Consider the following 10,468-nt stretch of genomic DNA (forward strand, 5'->3'; position numbering starts at 1 on the left):
TTCTGATGGGATGTCAGTCTGAGCATTACGGAGATTCTTAAACTCACATTTTCCTCTTTTTCTCTGTCAGGTTTTGCAGCGACTGATCAAATCTAGAGGAAAGTCACAAAGTAAACACTTGAATGTTCAGTTGGTGGCAGCTGATAAACTTGCACAATGCCCACCAGTAAGTACAGAAAAAAGGCTAAAGAACTTGTCATACGTGGAGTTTTAAAGATTTCTGCTGTGTTGGTCCTTGATTACAGCTGACTTCATGTGTTATCACTTCACTTTATGGTGATTCAGACAGCCCTGCAATTGCAACCCTCAATCAGCTTTTATTGCTAAGAAACAAGTTGTTTGGTAATTTCATCCCGATTATGTCCTGGGCTGGGTTTATTAATAACTTTGGCAAGGTGACAGGCCAAAAATCACGTGTATGGTAAAACTCATCTACTACCGCATTGGCAAATTACATCATTTGTAGAGCAGTGCAATCTTAAGGTCCTGAAAGGCCAAAGTCTCAGAGTCCTGGTTTGAGAGGAGGCTGCAGAGGCCTTTCCTTCAGTCGCATAGTGACTGCACACCCACTGTCCGTACGGTGCGAGTCCTGTGTCTGCATGCATGTGATCCCTGAGCCTCCTGACACAGCAGCACCCGCAAGCTATTCCAGTTACCTCATCGAGCACAGTCGCTGCTCACCCGCCGTTTTATCAAAGGCACTGATTACTCACCTTGAACAACCTGCTGCTTAAGGAGCAGAGGTCCTGGGTAGCTGATCAGGTGGGGGAGTCACCATCCCTGGAGGAATTTAAAGACGTGTAGACGTGGCACTTCAGGGCATGGTTTAGGAGGCCTGGGGGTATTGCGTTGGCGGTTGGACTTGATGATCCTAGAGGTCTTTTCCAACCTTAATGATTCTATGATCAGGCAGGCACATGATGTGTGGAAAAGCAGTACAGGTGTTTGGACGGGGCAGCTCAAACTTGCTTTTATTTTTGAAAACCACACCTGGTTTCTGTGACAGAGAAAGCCACTCAGTGGAAGCAAACTTGGATGTGGACTTGCTTTTACAGTGTAATAGCTGTGCGTGACATTGGCCTGGTAGTGCAGAGACTGCTGTTCATACCTGGGGCGTAATCAGACAGCCCAGCCTATGGCTTGCCGATTGCCCATCTTTCTCATGAAATCAGATAAATTCAGAGAAGTTCAGAACAGGCACTGGGAAGGTTTCTGTGATTGTGATTGGCAAAGTGCTAACGAAAGAAATGTCTTGGGACAGTCTAGGAACAAATCTGGGAGTTGAGCTCAGCAGAAGGAATGCCTGACTCTAATGGGTAGATGATGCTTCTAGAAGACTTTGCCTTGTGTTACGCAGACCTTAAAGAGATTGTCTGCATTTCAGATGGCTTTTATTCTCAATTCAAATGCAAGTAACAAAGTTCAAGCAGCTTTTCTCTGGAGTAATGATCCACAAGGGTTTATTTCCATGAAACTTAACTTGGTTTTGTACACTTCTTAAGATGCTAAACTTCACAGCCTCCTCCCCTCTTGTCCCCACTGGCCATAAAAAGATAATTCAGGTATTTCTGGGCACTCCTCCTAAATTATAGCGATGGATGTTGCTTTTGAACTGTTCCTGTTGGGAGAAATTGAGGCTGAGCCACATCTCCTTTAGGCCAGTGCTCTGATGCCCCTCAGATGTCCCAGAGCTGCTGGTGGTGGGGATGGTAGCACTCCATCCACCGGAAAGGGAGACCTGCAAAGAGCTCTCTCTTTCTCTCTCCTCTTGCCCACTGGCTGACCTTTTAGGCTAGCCCTGCCATCAGGTAGACCTTGCCTAATTGCTAGCCTAGTGCATGGAGACCGCCAGCCTCTGCTGCACCGGCGTGCCTGCCTTTGCCCGTCTGGAAGAGACCTCTGTGGCCTCAGGCCTGCCCAAGAATTCTGCCCTGGCTTAGCAGGAGTGTGGGATAGTTCCACATGTACGGATTGGCTTTCTGAAAAATACCGTTTGAAGCTGACTGACGCTGCTAGTGAGTTCAGGTTATGTTTGCTCGGTAGGTTCAGCCAGATACAAAATGAAGAATAATTAATGTGGATCTGTGAAAATTTTGAATTTTGGTAGTTTTTTGTAGCATTTTGGTGTATGTTCAGGCTAGATTCACACTGAAATGTTAGCAGAGAAAAAAGGTAAAAGGCTTGACTGAAATTTCTGTCGATCTTATCTAAAAGCAGAGTAGTTTAAGAATATGTCCAAAGTGAGAGATCTGAAATTCTTCCTATGCCTGATACAGAGCAAGAATTTAAATAATCCAGAAAAGTGCTGCTGGTGGTGTGTGTATGTGTGTGTGGGTGTATCTCGATTTCTCCAGTTAAATACACTTTTTGCAGTGCCCACTATGCCCCAGCCAGCTCGCTCTTTCCCTGGCGGGTGTGGATTTTGCAGCCACCCTCCTGCTGCCCCATCAGCACCCCTTGCAGATGTCCAGCTGTCGAAAGTGGTAGATAGCGACTGCATGTGCATCCAGCTGGTGGTGTTATTGCAAAGACCTGCAAGCTTCTGGTTATAGTAACTGTAGATTGCTTTGCTCACTGTCTCATCCTTGTTTTCTGCTTTGAGCAGCACTGAAAGATGTCCAAACCATTTTGAGTTCTTTTGGAGAGCTCAGCTTCATTATGTTTCTCACATGTAATTTTCTACTGAATATTCATGTCTTAAAATGATGATGGAGAATTCCTGTGAGCCATTCAGATCCCATTAACTAAAAGAAAATTGTACGCTTTTCTGTGGTACAGAATAATTTCTATAAAAGCATATACCTTCCTAACTCTTAATGGGTGTGAGCAGAGTTCAATGGAGTTGCACCTGCACCTGTTTGAATACGGCTTGTGGTATTTACACCGAGCTTACACACAGTACAATCTGCTGCACATTTTTTACATTTGAAAGGTGTATTTATTCTTCCGCCCGCACAGAGAAGTCTGTGCATGTTTCACAGCCTTGTTCGCTCTTTGTACAGTGATTTCCTCTTAATTCCACTTAGGTTTGCTCACATTGGTTGAAATGAGGCAAGTAGCTGCACTGATTGAAATAAAGAGCGTGCAGCAGCAGGATGCATGTTGTAGCTTGTTCGTTGCATCGTGACACTTGGATTGTCCATCCTCAGGATCTAGTAAACTCTGCCTTAACACCCAATCCTTTAATCATGTTTTGTTGCCTAAGGCAACAAAGTGAGACCTGACCTGGATAAGAAAAATATTTCCAGATTTCAAGCATGTAACCGTGCTTGCTCAGAGGCTGCTTTCCACTCTGACTTCACAAGAACCTCAACAACCTCAGCCTTCACAACAGCCTTCTGCAGAAACCATCTGATCCGTTTTGCACTGTTTCATTTCAAGAAAGTTATTGCTGACTTAGAGCACTTGAAGGGAGATGACAGTCTTGGTTAAGTTTAATTTAAAGGACCAAGTTGATCCATGATTTAATTAAATAAAAGTATACTGCTAAGACCAAAGACAGACTGCTGTCTGTCTTCTGCACTGTGACCTGCTTCATCTGTTTTGCAGCTCAAATTCCTGCAAGAGAAGTGTTTGATTAAAGTGAGGATACTTCAAAACCATAAAAACCTCACTTTTTTCATTTGCTAAGAGCCAGCCTTAAGTAATCAGATGGTGCTGTATGTCTAGACATTTTAAAAATAGCTGTCTTTTTTGGCATATTTAGGTTCGGGAACCGCTTTCATTATTAATTCCCTGCTAATCTTTCACTGAGGCTGCTCAAGCCAGTGCTAGGCATCCCTATCACTGCGTGACTCCGTTAAGCAGGAGTGGCTCAAAGAAACATGACCTGTACTAACCATGCAGCTTTAAATACACTAGTCATATTCAGTTCATTATGATTATTTTTTTTAAACTCTTGGATTCATGCCAACTCTAGGAAAGGTTACGTATCCCTCTGGTCTGTTTGGCATAACCTAAAAAATACCAGAAATTCTACTCTGGCAGAATGAAAATGCATTGGTATAAAAATAGCCAGTGCACCAGATCTATCTACAAGTTCAAATTCCTCCTGCTTCTCAGGTACACCTCCATCCTTGCAGTTCTGTCTGGGGCGTCTTTTCCCCCCGAGCCTGAGCTCACCTTCCCTGTCCTCAGAAAGTAAGATGCCATTTGGGATTTGTCGCAAGTACAGATTCGTGTGTACTGCCGACTACACCAATTTGTCATGGATATGATTTGTTACACGCCTTTGGATAGCAATTTAAGATTTATTAATATTTTTGAGATAGATCACAGTATTAGGTTGTATAATTCGTAACAGCACTTTGGCATCAGCCAATTTAAAACAGCAATTTGATGGAATCTGTTACAATCAGCATAGTGACTTAGCTAAAGATTCGAGGATGGCGAGGTTTGCTCTATTACTTCCATGGAAGAAGTGCACAAAGGAGAATTCAGTTACACTTGAGTTAGTGATTCACAGAGGGATGGTGGATGCAGGGGATAAGGACGACCCTTCTGTTGAGTCGTGAGGTGCAGAACAGACCCCCTTGCTTTCTAAACTCCTTTCAGAGGGAAGTCTAGGTATGGCTAGGTCCAATCTTAGTCTCAGACTTGGTCAATGTTTTATGTGAGTAGTGATAATATATATATTGCACACACACGCCCTGAGGTTAACCTGCGATTAAAATTTCCCTTTTCATGAGTTTCATGAATTACTCACTTTTACACGCCGCCATTCATCAGTGCACGGGCAGTGAACCTCATGAAGTCAGGCCTCTGAGTCCTTGCAAAACCGACGGGCAATCCTTCAGTCCTCGCGAAATCCGCCCTGCGAGGCATCCCAGCCCAGGGGGAGAGAGTGGGTCTCGCAGCTCTGCGGTCCCGGAGAGCTCAAAGGGTCTCCCTCTTGGATCGCTGGCTATAGGATCTCGAGATGATTGGCATTGGTCAGTATTTTACATTCTGGCTACAACTCGTGCTGAGTCATTCTGGTACACAGTTCGGGGAGCAGGTGGCCCAGGTGAGGACAGAGACACCCAGGTTGTTATGGCCAAGATAACAGCCCAATAGGGCTTATCCTGGGATGTCGGAGTCCAGGCAGGGGCTGCACCACCACAGGATCGCCCTTAGCTGGACTAACTCTGGGCTGTGCCTGAGGCTCTGGCCCTCCTGTGCTCCCTCTCCCGAGCATTCCTGTGGGTGAGGAGGATGCCTCTGTAGTGACATTTGTGTTGCCTACATGGGGTAATGCACCTAGAGTATTTCACAGTGGTTATACAGTAAACAAAAAGAAATAGCGGAGGACAGGCAGGTAATTTTATCTTCTCTTCAGGAAAGAGCACTGCTTTAATACATACCACTTAAGAAGTATTAGTGTATGGAAGTGCTCATATGATAACTATTTTATGCATGTTGTAAGAAAATATTGCGGTGCATAAAATGCATTGTAAAGAGAACTGGGCAGAAATTGCTTTACTCCATGACCCTTCTAAACAAGGATCTCCTTAAAAGATTCTGTCCTCCTAAATACATAGAACACACACAGTTTAGCTATGAGCAGAACTGTTAAATACAAGGAAAAAAACCCCATGCTTTCTCCATAATGTATTTTCCCTGTAAAACACTGTAGAGCCCTGGAGTCAGGATCCTGCCAGTTTTGCAGCTTTTCCAGGTGACCTTCAAATGACAGCCTGAGAGGCTCACCATTACCAGTCCTAGTGTTATTTTACAGCTAACTGTTAAAAAGGTGACAGTTCTACTGCAACTGTTAAAAGTTCTTCTTCCCTAAATTCAATTTAATTGAGATCACTGTCAAAACACTGCATGAAGCTGCATGGCGTCACAGAGCTGGGTGGTTTAGGTGTGTTAGCTGGAGTATTAGCTGTGCATTTGTTAGAGGTGCACGAAGCTGTTGCTCCGTTACCAAAGCAAGCCGTAGGCAGCAGCGCTGGCGTTCCCATCTCTGATCTCTTTGTCGTACCTCTGCCTCGCAGCACGTTCAGTTACGCCAATACAGCATTTTGTATCCAGGTTAAAAAGAGACTTGAGAAACAGTTCCCTCGTTTAACAGGAGGAGGTTGGAGGGTGTTGGAGTGTTCGTTGACCTGCTTGCTGCTAAAACCCCACACAGCTGACAGCATGCCTTGAGACACAATTACCTTGCAACCTGCAAGGCTGAGTTTTACAAAGACAGCCAGAGTTGCCCTCGAATCAGTGGCCAGCTATGCAAAGAATGAGCAGTGCAGGAAACCTGCTTACTAGTCTCAGACCAGAAAATGGCAATATTCTTTATTTAAGAAAACACATGCTATATACCAACTGCAATATTCTAATTTCAGTATTTTCCAAAGTAAAGTATATATAAGCAAATCACATCCTTTTATTTCCTGACTTAAGTATGTTTGAATCACTAACTTCTTCCACAAATGATGATGTGGTATAATGGAATATGTAGTGTATCAACATGTATTTACATAGGAAAGAGCATAGATAAATAGATGAACAAAACAAACAGCGATAAACACTGAGTTCGACCAAAGAATGTAGTGTTGGGCGTATTCTTATTAGCAGAAAACCCCATACTTGCTGGCAGAGGAGCAAACATTTCTCTACCATGCTGGTAAGAGAGACTAAATTAAAAAACAAATAAAATGGCTTTAGTATTAAAGTAAATTCCGGACCATACTTTTGGGCAGAAGGTAGATGCCTGATCAGGATTTATGATGAATTCATTGTGCAGTTTTATATCTTATTCTAGAGACGTCAGCTCTGTGTGTAATGGATAGACCCATAAATACGCATGGAGAAAAAGCAGCCCATGGTTTGTATCGGTTACTCTCAACACCTGCACTTACTTGTCATTTCCTGGGCTATTTTCACAGTATTTTGTTTTCCACTAAGGTGTGAGTTAAGATTAGAGATGAGGTACAGAATTTCACTGCTGAAAATATGTTTAAATATCTCTCGAGGGACTCGGTTTACAATGGTTTATTATCAGCTGTTTGTTATTAGCGCTTGTCGTGCTGATAATCTAAAAACATTGTCTGCAGAGCATCCCTTTGACTTCTCGGGTAGCACAGAAGCCTCAGGGCTTCGAATTCCTTCCATGTTCAGTGGATTGTCTGGGGAGCAGGTCTGAGGCAAGGACCAGGACTTGTGCTAAGGGTCAGGCACTGTCCCCTGGTAAACAGGTTAGTAGGGAAGAAGGTCATACCTGCATGGCCTTGCAGATTTGAAAACAGGTAAGCCTATCCAGGGAGCCATAAATGAAGGTAGTTGCAAAACAGTGCGTGGAGATAGTCTCTGAAGAATTCCCATCTGTAAGTATCTGAACAGCTGGATGTCCCGCAGTAGCCCTGCCTAAGGCGAAATACTGCTGTTAACAGAACTGTATGCTGCGTTCACTGAAGTGGAAACGGTTTTAGGGGCATCATTTGCCCTGGAAACGTGCACACAGTTAGGGTGAGAGAAATCTGCATGAGTTCTTTGGTCCAAAACCTGTGCAAAGCACCCCTGTGTTACTCTGACATCTAGCTTCAGTTCCTATCGTATAGCAAAATAAATTCATTAAAGGAGTCTTGTGCGTTTGAGCGTGGTAGGGCTCACGTAAGGTCTAGTGGACCTCGCTGAAAGGCTGCAGTGACTTCTGAGAGCTTTGGCTTTTGATCACCTTATAAACCCACCTGTATATTTTTCTGTTGCAATCCCATGCTGTGATTCTCATATATTGAATTTTTAAGGATTAGCGTGATGAGAATTGTTTAACATCTCTTTCATTTCATCCATAACATTATAATGAACCAAACTTTGTTGTTGTGATCAGGAAATGTTTGACGTAATTTTGGATGAAAATCAGCTCGAAGATGCTTGCGAACACTTGGCAGAATATCTTGAGGCATACTGGCGTGCTACTCACACCACCAGTAGCACACCCATGACTCCTCTCCTTGGGCGAAATCTAGGATCCACCGCACTTTCTCCATATCCTGCTGCAATCTCTGGATTACAGGTATGAAAATACATGTCAGCCCCAAACACCAGCGCAGGTCGGGTGGGTTTTTTTTGAATCTATGGGAAAATAGTGTAATATGTTTTATACAGCGTAACTTATCTTTGCTTCATTAGTTATTATTCACTGTTTGGCCACTGCCAGCAGTAAGGAGGCAAGATAAGTGAAGCAGGAGTTAGTCAGCTCGGTGCTGAAGCACTGTGACTGCCCTTGCCTTATTGGGAAATAAAACGGGCATAAATTTTCTGGCAAGGAGCGAGTTCTTGAGGAGGAGGTCGATGCCACTCTGTCAGGTGGTATTATAGCCATTGTAGAAAACGGCCTTCTTTTGATCTGGAAAAAAATGTCATTGCAAATGAGACCCTGTCAGGTCGAGAATACGCGTGTGCAGTATGTCACGGCAGTTGAGCTAACAGCCACTGTGTTTAAGAACGCAGAACGGTGTCTGTAATGATCCCTTTTATTTCTATCCTCGTAACTTCACAAAACATTCACTTTTGGGTGGAAAACTTCCATGCTTGTCCCTTGTATCAGCAAAATGCCTTCACCTTTTTCGGTTCTTTGAGTGTGAATAAAAGACTTTTTTTTTTTTTTTAACCCATTGAAAAAAATTCTGACCATTTTTTTCCACAGGGATAGCTCAAAAACGGCTGAACTTTGAAACTTCAAACGTGGCATGTAAATAGTCCTTAATGAGAAGTACGTGCTTTACTAAGTTTGAAAACAGAAAATGTTTTTGATTAATAGTTATGAATGCTTGAGACGATCAGGATTGCAGCGAACTTTTAAGTCTGAAAGTTTCAGAAGGAGTTCTGTATGTGTGTGACGTTCTAGGCGTGTGCGCTTTCTAACGTATGTCAAAAGTAGAGTTGAACAAATTATGTGTAATGAATAATTCACCTGACAAATTTAACCTCTGTTCTGCTTGTAGAGTGTCTGGAAGCAGGTAACAATGTTGAAGGAAATGATGCGTTGTTCAGTGTTTTCAATTAGCATAAAGCTGTTTTTTCTGTGAGTGAATTGCACTTCACTGAAGGTGCATGATCCGTGATACTCACGTTTCTAATGCTGTGCTTGATTTTATTAGGATCAGTAAGTCACTGTTTCCTGACTGGCTGAATGCACAAGCACTGTTCTATAACTAATAACATGCACATGTAAACTGTTGTTTCCATTTTCACTTGCCTTAAAATTTCAGTTTTCCATCCCTTCATTGACAATAAAATACCATCTGCAGAACTTTCACCTCTTCAGTTTCATTTTGAGAACTGGGTGTATCCACAGAATTTTTTTCAGGCATTTATTTCTCTCTGATCAATGGACGCCAGCAGTAATTGTGAAATGTTGCTCCATTTACTTAGGGAAAACTCACACTGAAGATGAAAATCACCCCTGTGCAGTGGGCTGGCTGAAGGTATGCATCACTTAATCCCCACTTCACCCTAATCGTGAAGGCTTAGGTGGGACTTGAATGGTGCTAGTTCTCTGCAGAGGGGTAAATTTCTCCCTGAGTGAATGATGCCCAACTAGAGACTGCAGGATTTGGCTTTCAGTGCCACTTAAGTGTTCAGGCCCGTTTAAAGAGTTCTGGTGTTTTATGTGTTTATCTCGCAATGAAGACTCCCATCATCCGAAGTGCTTATCCACATAGAGCTTTTATACCAATTCAAGCCTTCGGGAGGATTTGCATCAGTTTTAACTGTAATGATGTGGTATGGTAATGATAAAGCATTCACGCGAATCCTAGGAATCAAACTAGCTTAGGTGCTTATGATGTATTAAGAATTTATAATTCTTACGACCTTGTGACTCCTCCTCACCCGATAACCCTGGGGAACTGAATACCAAAAGCCCAAAGCCCCGTGTAACAGTCACACCTGGGAATGATACAGATTTGCTGGGACAATCTGTATGTACTCCATCTAATGAGTACCCCTTTTTTACTTGATTATGGCTTGGGCTTCAGTTTACTGAGAATTGAAACTTCTGATTTAACTTCAGTCTTTGGGCTTCACAAAGGCCATCAGGGTGAAGTGAGATGGCACAGATACAGAAGAGTCAGACTAAAAGAGAGGGTATACATGACAGCATGCTGCAGCTGTGTCCCGTCACACCCTGTGTGGTACAGCTGCCAAAGCCGGTGGTCATTTGATCCTTGGTCGTCACCTTGCCTAAAAGGGGAAGGTGTCGATGCTGAGCTCTCTGTGTTTGCAGTCCTCGATGGGAGGAGTAAATTCTGTCATTGCTAACTGCTAGGGGCCAGTCGTTTGCCTTTGTGGCTAATCCCTGGTTAGCTCTAAACCTTCATAGTTTAGGCTAATTTCAGCAAATGGACTTAAAACCTGTAGTTCAGCTTCTGGGGATAGGTGTTTCTTAGGCTCCGGGGGATTTGCCTTTTAAGTCTGTTACTGCAGCCAATGTAATGCAGCTTATCATTCCGACTGCGCTGCAGAATCAAAGGTTATTTGGGGCATA

General features: G+C 43.3%; 1 protein-coding gene across 8 annotated transcripts in view; it reads left to right on the forward strand.

Moving 5' to 3' along the window:
* Positions 1-10,468, forward strand: part of CACNB4 (calcium voltage-gated channel auxiliary subunit beta 4) — a 104,113-nt gene that overhangs the window by 91,436 nt on the left and 2,209 nt on the right. For 3 of the 8 annotated variants that reach the window (XM_075092728.1, XM_075092729.1, XM_075092734.1), the window contains 2 exons: positions 71-166; positions 7,808-7,993. In XM_075092728.1, the coding sequence (XP_074948829.1) occupies positions 71-166; positions 7,808-7,993 (282 nt within the window). The other 5 variants (XR_012660568.1, XR_012660567.1, XM_075092730.1 and 2 more) reach the window with 5 other exon arrangements.

Source organism: Phalacrocorax aristotelis, chromosome 5 (genome assembly GCF_949628215.1).
Source record: "Phalacrocorax aristotelis chromosome 5, bGulAri2.1, whole genome shotgun sequence".
NCBI lineage: Eukaryota > Metazoa > Chordata > Aves > Suliformes > Phalacrocoracidae > Phalacrocorax > Phalacrocorax aristotelis.